Here is a 17,204-nt window from a genome sequence, read left to right as displayed (position 1 = left end):
GGTTCCTTCCCCTTTCGGCCATCTGAATGTGAGGAAGGCAGTTGTTTCCCTTAGTATTGAGTTGCCCAATGTTTACAATAAATGACAAACAAATGTGAAAGGTGATTTTGGACAGGTATTGTACTTTGATGATTTGTTGCTCATTCAGTTATCAGATCAATGTAGATATTGTCTTCAAATATATACATTTTTATGCCTATGCATTTTTTGCTTCATATTATGATTTCCTGCTCATATATTATAGTGTTATTTTCTATCTGAGATAGTATCTCTTCTTCCGTAATGGCGACAGTCAACATATTAAAATGGATCTCATCAAGCCTTAAAAGGATTGGTATTTTCAATTATAGCGACATTCAATATTATAAGTCCTAGGTACATGTATTATACATTGGTGTTCCCTTTTAGCAATCTCTGTTTAATGTCAACTCCTCTTCCGATTGTTACTTTTTTAACCAATCAGCCAGATACTCCAAACATATACATGTGTACGTGTGGTCTTCCTCATCAACCTTTTCAACTTGTGTTTCGGAAAATAGCAATATATCATTAAATCTTATACTTTTGTTAAAAAAGTATTGGTTGTCCCCAAATACATTAAAAAATACACAGAAAAGTTTTCCGCGATGGAGTGTGGGAAAGAGGTAATGTTTTGCTACAGCAATAACTGTGGTAGAGTAACAAAATGTAGCTGATTACCGGACCAAACTTGAGGATTCCTGGTTAGCACAGTAGTTATCTCATTCGCTAACTATGACTGGACATAAAGTTTTCAGAAAAATAGAAACCGAAAGATGATTGTGCGGGAACATCAAAGTTACTCAAGTAGAACAAGTATTAAGGCTAGATTAAATAAGGTCTTGAGAGGTCCGAACCAATTCCAATCCAGTTGCTTAATTCCGTGCCCATAGTTTACTTTATGTATTATCCTATAAATAAATAAATCTTTTTAAATTGAATTTAAAGCTGTATTTCTAAAATTAGTTCTTGTAACTTTTATAAAAAGGATTAAACAATAATGCAATATTTTTACATTTTTAAGCTTCCTTGCCAAGAGTCTGTCAATACCAAGAAAATTGAATACAACTCCTCGGTGTTAAAATCAGAGCCAATAGACTAGTCGTCATTTGTCAATCAACAAACAGTTGGTCTGCCGGTAATTTGAATATATTTTAAAATAAGTGCATAATGGCTTGAACCCGCCATGTGTCCCATGGGTGCATTATGTTTTAAACTCGCCATGTGTTCCATGTGCATTATGGCTTGACCCCCTGTGTGTCCCATGGCTGCATTATGGCTTCATCCCCCCATGTGTCCAATGGCTGCATTATGGCTTGACCCCAACATGTGTCCTATTAGTGCATTATGGCTTGACACCGCTGTGTGTCCCATGGCTGGATTATGGCTTGACCTTGCCGTGTGTCCCATGGCTGCATTATGGCTTGACCCCACTGTGTGTTCCTTGGCTGCAATATGGATTGACCCCACCATGTGTTTCATGGCTGCATTATTGCTTGAGGCCTCTATGTGTCCCATGGCTGCATTAGGGCTTGACCCCTCGATGTGTCCCATGGCTGCATTATGGCTTGACCCCACCATGTGTCCCATGGCTGCATTATGGCTTTACCACACTGCATGTATGTGTCCCATGGCTGCATTATGGTTTGACCCCACCATGTGTCCCAGAGCTGTATTATGGCTTGACCCCACCATGTATCCCAGGGCTGCATTATGGCTTGACGCCGCCAATGTCCCATGACTGCATTATGGCTTTACCCCTGCCATGTGTCCCATGGGTGCATTATGGCTTGGCCCCGACATGCCTCCTTTGGCTGCCTTATGGCTTGACCTCCCCGTGTGTCCCATGGCTGCATTATTGCATGACCCCACCAGGTGTCCCATGCATTGCTTGACCCCGCCGTCTGACCCATTGCTGCATTATCGCTTGACCCCGCCATGTGTCTTATATAGTACCACTGGAATAAGAATACAACCCACATTTACAGCCAATGAAATTGGCGGATAGGAAATCATTAAGTACTAGGCTTAATCATAAAGGATTTCAATGTTTGTGGATGTTTAAAAGGTTCGCCCACTGCCACTCATCCTATACACAATTCCTGCGTCAGATTTTGCGTTGAAAATGTGTCTGCCAATGAGGTTGTATTCTAAGTCAGTTAGATGACGTGAATTAAAATCTTCATGATTAAGAAGGGCTTGTGTTACGATCATTCCGCCCATTTTTAATCATTAAGATTTTAATTCATGTTATATATCTTTTTCTATATACCTTAGTGACAGTTCAAATTGTCTTCTATAGATAGACTAGATATTACGTTATGACCCCGCTAAATCAAGTCGAACTGTCAAATATAAACAACAGTGATACAGATATATATCTATAAATTCTATATATATAATATAAACATACGGTTACCCAGACCTATGATCAATAACAAACCCTACTCCCAGGCCAGACATACTTGACAAATAACAACGGACACATAATTACTGTATGTATCTTCAGTTCGAAATTAAAAATAAACGTCTATATTGTTCTGTTTCTTTTAGGACTTAAACCAGTCTAAATCCATGGCGAGTACGTTCGATAAACAGAAGGCCTCGTGTCTAGCAGGCGTGGACCTAAGCCGGAAGGGCTCTATTGATGCCCCTATTACAGACATAGTGGCCTTGATCAACGCCAATGATGATTTCTTTACCACGAGTTCGTGCTCCGGAAGAATTATTATCGTTGATAACGTAAGACGACACTCAGACCTAGTCCAGTTACACTGCTTCAATAGCTCGTCTGTTTTTAAATGAGACAAGTCGAGACAAACAAAATAAATAAACTTTACAATAACTAAAACACTATTCTTTGGTAAAATATATTTTCATAAAGTACATGTTGTAAGTGACTATGTTCTGTGAAAATATATTTTCAAAAGTACAATGTACATGTTGCCAGTGAACATATTCTGCAATTACTTATTAGGTATTCAATTATTAGCTACGTGGCCACTGATTCCACAAAGTTAAAAATAAGGGCTGAGAAGATTATTTACTTATTAAGTTATTATATTTTATAAGGTTTAAATGCCTAGCACCACTCAGAATGCGCCCCCTTCCTCCAACTCCCCACTTATGGGGGAGAGGAACGGTCATCAATGGCAAGAGCCGTGCCGCTATGATCCAGCGGCGGCTTCTGCCCGCTTCGCGCTCAAAAGGGGGCGCTCTGTCTCATCCTCGTGGTTTTAGGTCCCGTCAGTTTTACCTGACGTCCTGGCGACACTTACTATAGAAATGATCCCTAAGAGTAAGGTCTTACCTTATCAAAGTTTAATGGACTATATATATGGTCATTCTTGCAGATTGAGTCTGGGCTCGTAAATCTACATATCGTTCAATTAAAGATGTTATTTTTTGCTATTAACTAAAACAGGTACTGGTTTTTATGTCGAAACATATATTTTCATAGAGGGGTTTTATCCAAATCTTTAATTTCATGCCGTTAAAGAATATAAACAATTACCAGGTATTTACATATACTTTTTAGAGATACGACGCTGGTGATTATAAGATAGCATGTGGTGTATTAGCAGGTAGACAACTGTTCATTCTGTAATGATATAATTCTGCAGAGTAACCTCGCGTAGCATCTAAATTAGTGTTCTAATGACCATAACAAACACGATTTTGCTGGAGTTTTTCCTGCCCATAGATATACACTGCTATACATTTAGAAAGGCTGTGTTGGGGATCGTACCGCTAGGGTGAGAGGCAGGAACCTACCCAGCATGCCGTCATTCGGCCACCTGACTTCATGACATTAGCCTTATGGCACTATTTCCATATGGAAAGCTTTGCGCATGGGAGTTGAGTGCAAGAAGTTATATACATGTATAAGTTATTGTACTACAACGTAATTTATATTAAATATATTTTGAATGAAAAAGAAACATATTTGTTAAATAATTTCTGGTTGTTAATAATTATGATTGACCCCATACGGAGTTAAAACGCCTAAAGGATTTTTAATATGTGATTGCAGGATTCAGGAGGATCGGTCAAAAAGAAGGGATGCAGGTGGGTTTTAACGTCACATGAGGCTGTGTCTGTCGACGAAGTGGTAAGTAATGATGTTTTAAGTTGTTTGAGTATTTAAATTGTGCAGTATTTTTAGCTACCTTGTTTATTTTGTTTAATTTCCATGAGTGCATGATATTTTTATTTTTTTTTCTGTTTTGTTACCTTTAAGGTGGAACGCGACTATGAATTTGTTTTCGAGTTACTGTCTGAAAATTGGTATACGAATAGAAGAGCATATGCCCAATTAGGGACTGTTTTTACATTTTTAATATTCGGAACAGTTTTGAAACTATGACTCCTCAAAATATACCACTGACGTCAATTTTGAGACGTCTCTCATATTTTTGCGTTCCAGCTACAATAACCGATAGTTTCACCAATTCTTCGTTGACCGCTAAGAAATTTAAACCTCAAGTGCGTCTTGTGAAAACGTTCACGCTCATATATTTTTCTTTCTCTTGTTTTACGTTATTTATTTAAATTTCGTCTTTAACGTCATTTTTCGCGGGAAAAACGGCTTCGTGTTTTGCTGAAAAAAGTGCGCCTTTTTTTAATTCTTGAAAAAACTGCTCGTTTAATTTTTGATTTTTTAAAAAACATGTATTCAATGTTTTATTACAAATCGTCTGATATAAAAAAGGGTACCTCACCGAGTTCGTTTTTGCGCAGTATCAAATAATCTAACCCCTATACCTGTTCTTTTTCATTACGTATTGTTATAAAACGTTTAGCATGACGTAAATCGAACTATTATTTACGCTAATAAGAGCTTAGTTTTGAATAAACCACTGATCAATAACATATAACAGTTGATGCTAATTTTAGTTAAATTGATAATTCAACATTGTTTTCTTCTGTTGAATTCCGAATAGTTAACATTTTTAAATAATTAAAGCACTGATTGTAAATGAACTATAGTTAAAGTGACATGCTTATCCAAAATCCATGCATAAACATGTATAACAAGATCAATTTTGTCTAATAAAACTTTAACTTCTTACTCAATTATGCATTTATGGAAAATATTAATTACTGATTACAAGATTTTAACCGCGTGTTTAATAACAGAATGCACAAAAATATTAAATTATTGGTGAATGCTAAATTATTTACTGTTGTCTACTCTAATCTCATAATGTAAATATACCATGTTTTATGCTCATTTCTTTCAAATCAACTCGGTATTTCTCATAAGAACCTTTGTTTTCGACAAGATTTCTGCATCCAAGCGTCAGATCACATACGACCTTACTATCATGGAAGTCAAATACTTATTTTATTTGCATGTATAATGTAAGCTTTTTATTTATACTTATATATAGCTATATCCTACCTATATAAATATTTTGACAACAATATGCTATAATTTTAAACTGTACTATTATTGTATATACTATTATTTATGTTCTATGTCTATCAATGTTGGATATATTATGAATATGTCTAGCCATGGGGAAAATTAAGATATTGAGTTGAGAGGGGAGAGTAAGTGTGCATCTTTAAATCGTTACTATAAGCTCATTTTGTTAAGGGTTGTTATAGCTTACATACAAACACACGCACAATACGTACAATAAAGTCACGTACACAAGCACGCGTAAAAACGCACCCCACACACCATCCCACACTCAAGCACGCGTGCACACGCATGCATATATGCGCACGCGCTCTCGCACACACACACACACACACACGCGCGCACACACACGCGCACACACACACACACACACACAAACAAACGATCATACGCACGCCCATACACACGCACGCACACGCACGCGCACACATACGCTCTCACACACATGTACGCTCTCACACGCAGGCATGTATGTACACACGCCCGCCCGCACGCACGCACGCACGCCCGCGTGTACAATACGCACGGCAGGGACATTGAGTGCGGGATAAGGTAGCTATGTTGGCTTCTGTATCATGGGCATTGAATGTGTCGCCGAAAGTTGTCTCATGAATTTGCTTGTACGCACGAGAAGCTTTGATTGCGTGGTAAAGTCAGGAAAACAAAATAACTCGTTATGGGGCATTGATTAACAAAATTAAACATTTTACTGCACTTAAAACATTAACTTTAAGATCATCATTTGAGCCATTTGGAACATATATTTTATCATAGTGTGTGTGTGTGCGTGTGTGTGTGCGTGTTCGTGTGTATGGGCGTGCGTGCATGTACGAGTATGTGGGCGTATACATGCGTTCATGTGAGTGCATTTGTGTGAACTATAACAACCCTTAATAAGATGAGATAATAGAAACAATTCAATGTGATTATTTACAATCAGTGCAAACACAAGTATTAAACACAAATACGATTTACCGCAACTAATACTATTGTTTTAATATGCCTTTAAGAATAAATACATATCGAAAACAATGGTTCTTATGAAGAATACCGAGTATAATTTGAAAGAAATATAAGACCATAGTAAATCCTTTAGCATTCACCAAAAAAAATGAATCATTTTTGCGCTTTACTATTAAATAAACAGTTACAATCTTGTAATCAGTTAATAATATTTTGTATGAGTTAATTATTTAGTAAGAAGTAAGAGTTTATCAGTCAAAATAAATGTTTGTTATACATGTGGAATATTGATTTGAATAAGAGTTTCACTTTAAACATTTTGTGTTTTAAATTAACGCCAATTGACCCCGTTATATATTGACCACATGAGTCATTTTCTTTCTGTTCAAAGAATGACCGATCATTTTTTAACGTCAAGAACTGACCATCCCCTACCCCTCCCCAAACCGTTGAGTAACAAATGACCCTCGTTAAAAATGTTCAAGAGTTATATTCACTACCGAACTTAGTCAATAATATGGTTACCAATATTAGTGGAATTTATTAATTGTATATGTTTTTATTCAACGATAACCGATTGACAACATCAAACTTAGATTCAAAACACTGAACTCTATAGTCGCGTATTTTATAGATCTGTATACTGTTACATTTTTCTCCGATAGTGACATACAGAAGAAAACTTGGATGGTTTTAAGGGGAGGGGGGGGGGGCTGCACCCCCTCTACTGCCGGGATCCGTTTGTGCTTATTACAATGCAGATTTCTGTCGATTATAATTTTTTTGGTTTGTTAGTTATATTTTGTGTATGAAATGAGTGTCACACACTGGATTTACTATGCTTTTGCTTAGTTTAGAGCCTTATAACTGCAGATCTCTACTGATACTTATTAAAGAAATTGGTAACTAATAAAGTAGTAGAACCGTGTATTGTTGTGTTATTACTGTAGATGTATATATATAAAAAACAAAGCACTAATCAGCATAGTCACAGCTCATAGCATAGTGGAACGATTATTGATGTGTATTATCAAAATATTATAATTCGGCAAATGAGATTGCTTAATAATTAAGAAAACCTCTCATTAAAATAGCCGCCAGATTTAAGTCATTGATGGATAAAGCTGGTTATTCAGCGCCCGTCTTGTGTGGAATTAGATATTTTGTACAACCACAATAACAAATATCCCTAACATAAAACTGATCAGACACTCTAAGATTTCTAATCTTTTCATTTAATAAACAAAAACAATTCGATTAACGTCATGCTAAACGTTTAAATACACTACGTATTGAAAAAGAAACAGGTATAGGGGTTAGATTATTTGATACTGCGCAAAAACGAAGTCGGTGAGGTACCCTTTTCTTGATATCAGGCGATTTGTAATAAAACATTGAATACATGTATTTAAAAAAATCAAAAATTAAACGAGCAGTTTTTTCAAGAATTAAAGGAAGGCGCACTTTTTTCAGCAAAACACGAAGCCGTTTTTCCCGCGAAAAATGAGATAAACAATAACAGTAAGTACGACGTTAGCAGGGAAAATGACGTCATGGGTTTTCGTAACTGAACATGCTGCGCCATTCGTATGAATTATGTATACATAGTTTGAAGGTCATGGGTACAGTCAAGATATTTGACGAGTTTTTATGTCAAGAAATTTGGCATTATTTCTAATAACTGACACTATCAAACATAAACTTTAAAACATTTTTTTATTTGTTGAAAGTTTCTACTCGCTATATTATTTCACGAGACTATTTGCTTGTGTCTTTAGACAGAAAGCCTGAAGACGGTGCAATGCAATGCAGTGTTTAAATTTGAGCCCTTTATCATGCATATTCAGTGCAGGGGATTGGAACATGCCCAGGCTATGGTGAGTGACGTGTACGTGTACATTGTTTCAGTTTCAAACCTGTTTGACTGCTTCCCTTGGACATGCGTATTTCATCTCCGAGAAAACACTTAATTGCACTACGTTTTATTGCTTATTTCCGTTAAAACACCATGTATTGTAAATCTCTGAATTAACGCTACATTGTATTGTAAATCTACAAGACAACACTCTAACTATACCACTTTGAATGGAACTAAAACTCTTCAATCATATTACTCTCAAAATTAAACTAAACTAAAAACACGGATAAAAAACTCAATGACATATGGTTTGGTGATCAATTACGAGGTTATCGTAATCAAGATGTTCTTATTTATGCAGTCGTAGATATTATATATTTTTACTTGTAGTTGAATGCCGCCGTCTCTTCTGGGAACCGGAATTCGGGAATCAGCGTTGGCAATAAAGGGAAGTTTATTACTGTAAGTTCATGTATATTAAGCGATCACCATCTGTCAACGTCAATAAAAATCTCAAGAACAATTTTTTGAGATGCAATTCACTAGCGCTTGTATTCGTGCACTCTAAAAATCGTATGGTTTGTTACAAGAGTAAAATAATGTATACGCGCTGTACTACTTTTAATATCATAACGTAGTCATGGATGCTCTTGATCGGTGGTGATGGCCTATTTTAAGGAATGTTTGGCATGATAATCCCCTGCTGTGCATCTTCTGCTAATTGCACTGGTGTCACAGTAGGGGCCAATTGGGTTCAATATTATAACGAAACCTCTAAAACTGCACAGCAGGATACTCTGATTGGAGATCTGATAAGAGGGATCAAGGCAAGTAGATTAAGATCAATACACAGAGGTTGTGTACTATACACAGTTTGGGGGGTTCACTTATAGAAGGCTTAAACTAGGCCTTTAAAGTAACGGTCTCAGGATCAGAGGGGCCTCCTCACACGGAGCTTCGTCGATGATAAGTAATTGCTCCAATTTCTCGAAAAATCTGAAGCATTACACGCTTTAGTAAAACAAACATTTCTTCAGTACAATTTCTCAGTCTCAGAACTCACAATGAGAATATTACATACATTCAGAGATTATGTTACTTGTGTATCTTACCTACCTCGATAAAGATTGTACACATGTACTTGATTTCAGGCAATACGGAGCACTCAGTCCCTAGAGGTGCCTCTGACGTCAAAAGGCAGACTGTTGGTTGACGAAAAGGTATCATACATTATACTGTTACTAACTCAGATTTTGTTTTAGGTAAGGCAAAACAACAACAGTTGAAAGCCCCCTAAATATCGAATTGATAACTGATTGATAATTGATAAGAATTGAATTTGCTTGGGCCTTAGGTCTGTAAACGTAGAAATGAGGTTGGTCATGAACAGCAGTTGGCCTCTTTTTATTTTGAGGTCAACATCATGGTGACCTTGAACACAAGAAGCATGGCCGATTGAATACTAGAGTATGCTTGGTAATAAAGGCCTCAAACTTAGGAGGGAGGTTGGTCAAGACCAGCAGATGACCCCTATTTAAGGAGGTCAGTAGGTCAAACTGCGGTGTTCTTGAACTCTAAAGGCTTGTCCGTTTGATAGATACAGTTTGCTTGGTCCACAATTCAGAGCAACAGTGACTTTAAGGCCTAAACTCATTCTCCAATCAATATATTAAAGAGAACGCCTGAACCTACGATCTTCAAACTTGGTGAAGAGGTTGGCCATGACCAAACTACTTCACCTACATAAAATGAGAAATGACAAGTTGGCTGCCTTTATCAGGACATAGGTGTTTTAGAAACATCTGTTGTGCTCTAGTAAAGGCTTTTCGTCCAATAAGGTCCAATCGGGTATATTTGGCACTGACAGTTACAGATTTTGTTCTAGTTCAATAGGTCAAAGGTAATTGCCATGGTGACCTTGAACACAAGGAATTTGTCCCATCGATAACTAGAGTATGCATGGCCCTCAGTCCTCAACACTTGGTACGTTGGTCATAACTATTGATTTTGATGTCAGTTGGTCAAAGGTCTCAGCGTGTTGACAATTAACTAAAAAGGCTTATCCGATTGACAACAAAAGTGTGCATGGTTTTACGGTCCTCAAACTTGGTATAGATGTTTGTCATGAACATCCGATTACCGCTATTAAGAGATCAGTGGATCAAAGATCACGGTCGCGGTGATCTTAAACATCATTAGCTTGTCCCTTTCATCGCTATAGTGTGCTTGGTCCTCAATGTTGGCAGGAAGGTTGGTCATGGCCAGCAGATGAGCCCTATCGGGGGTATTTGACTTTGACAGCTCTTGTTCTTTTTAACCGTTCATGCATTACTTAAAGTAATTATATACGGAGAATTGTACTTGATGAACTGCTTAAAAATTCAGTTGAATTTGTTAAAAACATATTTGATATTCTTTTAATTTGTACCATTGTTTGCGAACTTAAGGAGTAGCCTGAGTCACAAGTATTTTATTCCACGTTAAAGACAACATCAATGTTTTCGATGCTTAACCCCATTAAGAGTGAGGGGGGTCCCTGTTGTACATTAAGTCATTTACATCAACTCTTTGTTTTAAGGAACATCAAACTTGATTCCTCCAATTTGTATAAATTGCCTTTGACAAGAAGATGTCCGCGATATTAAAAAAAATGATTTGTTGAATTGATATTTCCCATTATATATAAATCACCATGGTCTTATTTCAGTATCTACAATTCCTTGTCAGCCTGGCGAATTCCAAGATGGTCGATAACTTGGACCGCATTCAAAGGTAAATTGCATATTGTTTTATTCGATTTTCGTCCTTAATATACTATTTCTATGTACCTTTATTTTCTCTGTTGTAGACACCCTCGTTTAATTCAATTCCTAACATCACTTTTTGGAATAATTGATATGAATTAAAAAAATATCTTAAATTCAAAAAGAATAAAAAATTGTGCTAAGCTGAATAGGTCAACACGTTTAAAGACTTCTGTTTTTTCTTCAGATTTTTCACCAATCTAAAATCCACGCTAGAAAATACATCCAAATCGAAAGTTGAAGAAGAGAAAGCACCCAAGACAAAGGCAACGCATGATTACAGTAAACCTAGAAGAAAAGACGCAGATCAACAAACGGACAATTATGAAGACCTTGTTTGTTGTGCTATGTTTGATTGTGAGTTAGATACCTGAATAAATACTGGGGGGTTTTCAATGCCCTTTCATTTCTGGGGTACGTTTGGGTAGCGGAAGTGACAGATATTGTGGCCGCTCATCATTGAAGTCCAGCGTTGTTTAGTCCATATGGAAGTATTTAATTTAGAGGTTCCGAAGGTACTGGATACATACACACACTGGCTAAATCACGGCGTCCATATCCGGTGGTAGCAAAGATGATACCGGATAAGATCACGCACCGGCTAGGTCACATCGGCATATGAGTTCTAAACGCTTGGGTTTAAATGTAAAATCCTCTCACTGTCTTGGCTGCTTGACTCAAAGAGCTGCTGATTAGGTCAGAACGGAAGTAAAAAACAGTATTAGCTTGAATGAATTAAAAACAAACTAAACAAATACCAGTTTGCGGTAATTTACGAACAATACACATGACTGCAAAACATAATGAGAATGGTCAATTCAGCACAAATGAGGCGTTCGCCATGTAAGTTACTAGGCCAGGGGAAGATCGGTGACTGTGTCTGTGCCGTCACATGGGCCGGAATGCTCTGTCTTAAGGTGCTCATTGTCACACATCGCGTTATTTAACTCACACTGGTTATCTAAAACGAAAAGATGAGATAATAATTATATGTGTGCACGACAGTAGGTTAGAGCTCCAATCGAGAAATTGCCATGGCCGGTGAACCGTGGTTCTCGCCATGCAAACATCACACAATAAAGACAATAAATGTTTTTCAAGTTTTCCTACTGCATTATGAAACAATGGGAAAGCGTATGTCATATATTTTACCTTGAATACTTCGTTAAAGGGATTCTTCAACAATTAGCAACTTTTAATGAGAAAAAGTTTTCCTGTACCGATAGATAGCAACATACCCAAGTTACTTAAAGCTATATACCATCATGAATGAAATGTCAGTTGAAATGTTAAATCATCACATCTGAACCGCGTTAGTAACGCGAATTAGGATACTAACAGTTCTGCTATAGTAATCCATACAACCGTTGCTACCACGACTACAAGTTTTCAGATGCTCGTGCTAAATTTGAAAGGGGTTTCCTAAATAGTTCCAATTAGGTTTGCTGGAATATTACTTTATTTGACATTACTCTAAGCTCAAACCGTCAAATATTGATTTTAGGCACAATCCATGTTTGTGTCTTTGCTTCAGGCCAAAAAGTGGCCGTCAAATTACACGTAATTCGCTTTACTCTTAGTGTGTATTGTGTTTTTTGTACTTCTTATATTATAAATTAGAAAATTTAAAGAACTTTATAATAATTTGATATCTGTTATGGGGTCATGCAACCAAGATGTGGCCCGCAAATGTGTTTTTCTCGTTTCGAAAATGAAAATCCTAGACGGTCTTGTGCACAAAGTGGCCGCGGATGCAAGCAACACCAAAGTTACGTTCTCTTAGCCCCTCAGAAAAATACCAGTACTCGGAGTCTTAATTAACTACGAAATCTAGTCAGTCGGAGCTACTTACCATAGGTAACACCGTCCGACCCGCAGACAAGCGCATGTGTAGGCCAGCACCAGGGCGTGGTACAGATGATCCCTCTCGCACGGACGGACGCACACTCCCCCTTGTATTTTATGTTAAGTTCATGGTCGCTACACCGCGCCTGAGACAGGTAACACTCATTCACTGAAACATGTTTACATGACAACTGCAATGACACTGGATAGTATACTAGTTATGTCACACGCGTTGATTGAGTGTAGTATTAATTCATATCGAATGTTAATGCGTTACTTTTGTAAATTTACATACTTGTACATGTATTTCCTATTTAAAAAATGTTGTTCATTTTCACATTTCAAATACAATTTTAACTTTACAGCCGTTAGCATACGTCGATAATTAAAGTTCCATGCGTTTCTTTCGTTTACTCTAAAAGGTTGTTGAAATACGATACTGAAATAAACAAACTCTTGATATCGGAAGAACAAGAGTGTATATGAAAATTCTCGTACCGTACGTGCGACCGTCCGAGGCACACAGGGGGTCGTACACTTGCGGACACTCAATGGCACAGGCCCGGCCGTTTCCAACCGTCCCCGCCCTTGAAACTACACCATACAATGCCCACTGACTAACCATTATGGGTGGAGCATACAAATTCTAGCTTTTAATATATGTTTCGATTATGCAGTGCGTCATCTTTGAACAATAGGTAAAACTTCAGAAGTGTATCATCTCAAAACAGTAGGTTAAACTTCAAAAGTGCGTCATCTTAAAACAGCAGGTAAAAATTCAAATATGCGACATCTTTAAACAGTAGGTTAAACTTAAGAAGTGCGTCATCTTAAAACAGCAGGTAAAAATTCAAATATGCGACATCTTTAAACAGTAGGTTAAACTTAAGAAGTGCGTCATCTTAAAACAGCAGGTAAAAATTCAAATATGCGACATCTTTAAACAGTAGGTTAAACTTAAGAAGTGCGTCATCTTAAAACAGCAGGTAAAAATTCAAATATGCGACATCTTTAAACAGTAGGTTAAACTTAAGAAGTGCGTCATCTTAAAACAGCAGGTAAAATTCAAATATGCGACATCTTTAAACAGTAGGTTAAACTTCAGAAGTGCGTCATCTTAAAACAGCAGGTAAAAATTCAAATATGCGACATCTTTAAACAGTAGGTTAAACTTCAGAAGTGCGTCATCTTAAAACAGCAGGTAAAAATTCAAATATGCGACATCTTTAAACAGTAGGTTAAACTTAAGAAGTGCGTCATCTTAAAACAGCAGGTAAAAATTCAGATATGCGACATCTTTAAACAGTAGGTTAAACTTAAGAAGTGCGTCATCTTAAAACAGCAGGTAAAACTTCAGAAGTGCGTCATCTTTAAACAGTAGGTTAATCTTCAGAAGTGCGTCATCTTTAAACAGCAGGTAAAAATTCAAATATGCGACATCTAAACAGTAGGTTAAACTTCAGAAGTGCGTCATCTTAAAACAGCAGGTAAAAATTCAAATATGCGACATCTTTAAACAGTAGGTTAAACTTAAGAAGTGCGTCATCTTAAAACAGCAGGTAAAATTCAAATATGCGACATCTTTAAACAGTAGGTTAAACTTCAGAAGTGCGTCATCTTTACACAGTAGGTTAAACTTCAGAAGTGCGTCATCTTTACACAGTAGGTAAAACTTCGGAAGTGCGTCATCTTAAAACAGCAGGTAAAATTCAAATATGCGACATCTTTAAACAGTAGGTTAAACTTAAGAAGTGCGTCATCTTAAAACAGCAGGTAAAATTCAAATATGCGACATCTTTAAACAGTAGGTTAAACTTCAGAAGTGCGTCATCTTAAAACAGCAGGTAAAAATTCAAATATGCGACATCTTTAAACAGTAGGTTAAACTTCAGAAGTGCGTCATCTTAAAACAGCAGGTAAAAATTCAAATATGCGACATCTTTAAACAGTAGGTTAAACTTAAGAAGTGCGTCATCTTAAAACAGCAGGTAAAAATTCAAATATGCGACATCTTTAAACAGTAGGTAAGACTTCAGAAGTGCGTCATCTTAAAACAGCAGGTAAAAATTCAAATATGCGACATCTTTAAACAGTAGGTTAAACTTAAGAAGTGCGTCATCTTAAAACAGCAGGTAAAATTCAAATATGCGACATCTTTAAACAGTAGGTTAAACTTCAGAAGTGCGTCATCTTAAAACAGCAGGTAAAATTCAAATATGCGACATCTTTAAACAGTAGGTAAGACTTCAGAAGTGCGTCATCTTAAAACAGCAGGTAAAATTCAAATATGCGACATCTTTAAACAGTAGGTTAAACTTCAGAAGTGCGTCATCTTAAAACAGCAGGTAAAAATTCAAATTTGCGACATCTTTAAACAGTAGGTTAAACTTAAGAAGTGCGTCATCTTAAAACAGCAGGTAAAACTTCAGAAGTGCGTCATCTTTAAACAGTAGGTTAAACTTCAGAAGTGCGTCATCTTTACACAGTAGGTAAAATTTCAGAAGTGCGTCATCTTTACACAGTAGGTAAAACTTCAGAAGTGCGTCATCTTTACACAGTAGGTAAAACTTCAGAAGTGCGTCATCTTTACACAGTAGGTAAAACTTCAGAAGTGCGTCATCTTTACACAGTAGGTAAGACTTCAGAAGTGCGTCATCTCAAAGTTTAGGTAAAGCTTCAAAAGTGTTTTATCATCATTTAGTATGTACAACATGTGTGTCATATAAAACTTTAAGTGTGTCATTTTAATATAATACGTAAAAAACTTCAAATGTGTCTTTGAAATACAGTAGGTAAAGTGTCAAAAGTGGGTCATTTTAATACAGTACATATTAACACTTCATGAGTTTCATCGTAATACAGTAGGTAAACTTCATAAGGTCGTAGTGGAAGTAATTGATAGGTCTTAAACGTCCCTGCATTCCACTTTTTAATTTCAAGTGTAGATGTAGTCGTATAATAATTCGTGGGGTGAATGCGAAAAGATTCTATTAAAGTGACATAAAATAAAGAAGCAGAAAGAACCTTTTCGCGTTCACCCCTCGAAATTTATTATGTGGACGATCTTTTAGAACTACGGTCAACATGTTATAACAATACGATTTAATAGTGTGTTAATGTTAGGAGCAGACGGTAACGCACGAGAACGGATAACGTCAAAATTATGTTAATACACATATATAAATCTGAATATAACTTACACGAACTGAAAGTTAAAATCACAAGCGCGAGCTTTATCATGACTATTTGAAGTTATTTGTGTATGCTTGTATGTTATTATCTACACAGATAAATATGTGCCATTTTATTTCGAAATTACTGTATTCAGAGATAAGAAAAGAGGTTAAACTCGGCCGAACCGCGATAGCAACAAAATAAGTTAAATGCAATGCCAATCCACGCATGTCTAGAACCAAAATTAAAGTTGATCAATTGTAAACAAAATATATTCGTAATCTTGTACATAAAACCAATGTATAATGATACTCTACACCAACATGCTAAATTAATATACATATATTCGCATTTCTGAAATAAACGGGTCACTTTGTAGAAATGATACAAACTATTTTGTGTTCGTAAATGCACCAGTCAATTGTAACCACGCCCCCACCCCCAAGGTCCGGGGAAAAGTCGGGACTTTGACCTACGGTCCAGCCAACCCCGGGTAAAATCCCCGCCCTGCGGGGACGAACAGATGGTAAAATCCCCGCCAAATGCCCCCGGTATACCCCCGGACCTGTTGGGGGGGGGGGGGGCGTGGTTACAACTGACTGGTGCATAATGATACTTTCTTGATTGCACAAATCCATTCGACCTGCGCACAAGAACCGGAAAGTCCATCCTTTAAAGCTATTCATATTCATGGATTAAGGCTTTCCTTTTATTACACTGCCGGGCAAATACATAGAATTCATTGACATTCTTGTATTTTGATGTCTGACTGATGACTATTTACCAAATTAAAGGCTTTGAAGGAGCACACACGGTTTAAAATGTAAATGTTTTAGCGATGAAACAAATATACATGCGTAGAATGTTATTAGACTTTGTGACTGAATGCTCTAATGTATCATTGGTAAGATATGAAAAAGTAAACTAATCTCAAGTTTTTTGAGAATCAAGCTTTAAATACTGAAGTGAGTGATAGAAATGGATGATGTCGGAATGTGAACAGCACAGCAATTCTTACTATGCTTAGAGAAATTCTATTTACTGTAAAGTTTTCTGCTTATAAGTGCTTTATACGGACATTTAGGTGCAGCAAAACTGGTCATTTATTTCATGA

The 17,204-nt window shown here is 36.8% G+C and overlaps 2 protein-coding genes and 1 non-coding gene across 4 annotated transcripts; 1 reads left to right on the top strand and 2 right to left on the bottom strand.

Moving 5' to 3' along the window:
• Position 1: 1 nt before the first annotated feature.
• LOC128242895 (tRNA wybutosine-synthesizing protein 3 homolog) lies at positions 2-11,467 on the top strand. Of its 2 annotated transcripts, XM_052960327.1 has the most exons (9): positions 22-115; positions 1,043-1,156; positions 2,572-2,760; positions 4,052-4,129; positions 8,188-8,286; positions 8,658-8,729; positions 9,419-9,487; positions 10,975-11,039; positions 11,259-11,467. In XM_052960327.1, the coding sequence occupies exons 3-9, from the start codon at positions 2,593-2,595 to the stop codon at positions 11,443-11,445; spliced, it is 738 nt and encodes a 245-aa protein (XP_052816287.1). In that variant the 5' UTR covers positions 22-115; positions 1,043-1,156; positions 2,572-2,592; the 3' UTR covers positions 11,446-11,467. The 2 variants fall into 2 exon arrangements, with proteins under 2 accessions (XP_052816279.1, XP_052816287.1); XM_052960319.1 differs by lacking the exon at positions 1,043-1,156 and having other exon boundaries at positions 2-115.
• LOC128225272 (small nucleolar RNA U3) lies at positions 3,106-3,326 on the bottom strand. Its single transcript, XR_008259626.1, has one exon. It is a non-coding gene; the product is annotated as a small nucleolar RNA U3 (small nucleolar RNA).
• Positions 11,468-11,826: 359 nt separating the features above from the next.
• LOC128243954 (uncharacterized) lies at positions 11,827-16,217 on the bottom strand. The gene is made up of 4 exons (XM_052961978.1): positions 16,117-16,217; positions 13,415-13,510; positions 12,924-13,085; positions 11,827-12,032 (listed from the first exon to the last, which is right to left on the bottom strand). Exons 1-4 carry the CDS (start codon positions 16,154-16,156, stop codon positions 11,923-11,925), a joined length of 408 nt encoding a protein of 135 aa, XP_052817938.1. The 5' UTR covers positions 16,157-16,217; the 3' UTR covers positions 11,827-11,922.
• Between the last annotated feature and the right edge of the window lie 987 nt (positions 16,218-17,204).

This window comes from Mya arenaria, chromosome 2 (assembly GCF_026914265.1).
Source record: "Mya arenaria isolate MELC-2E11 chromosome 2, ASM2691426v1".
Classification (NCBI taxonomy): domain Eukaryota; kingdom Metazoa; phylum Mollusca; class Bivalvia; order Myida; family Myidae; genus Mya; species Mya arenaria.
This window is presented reverse-complemented; position numbering and strand designations above follow the sequence as displayed.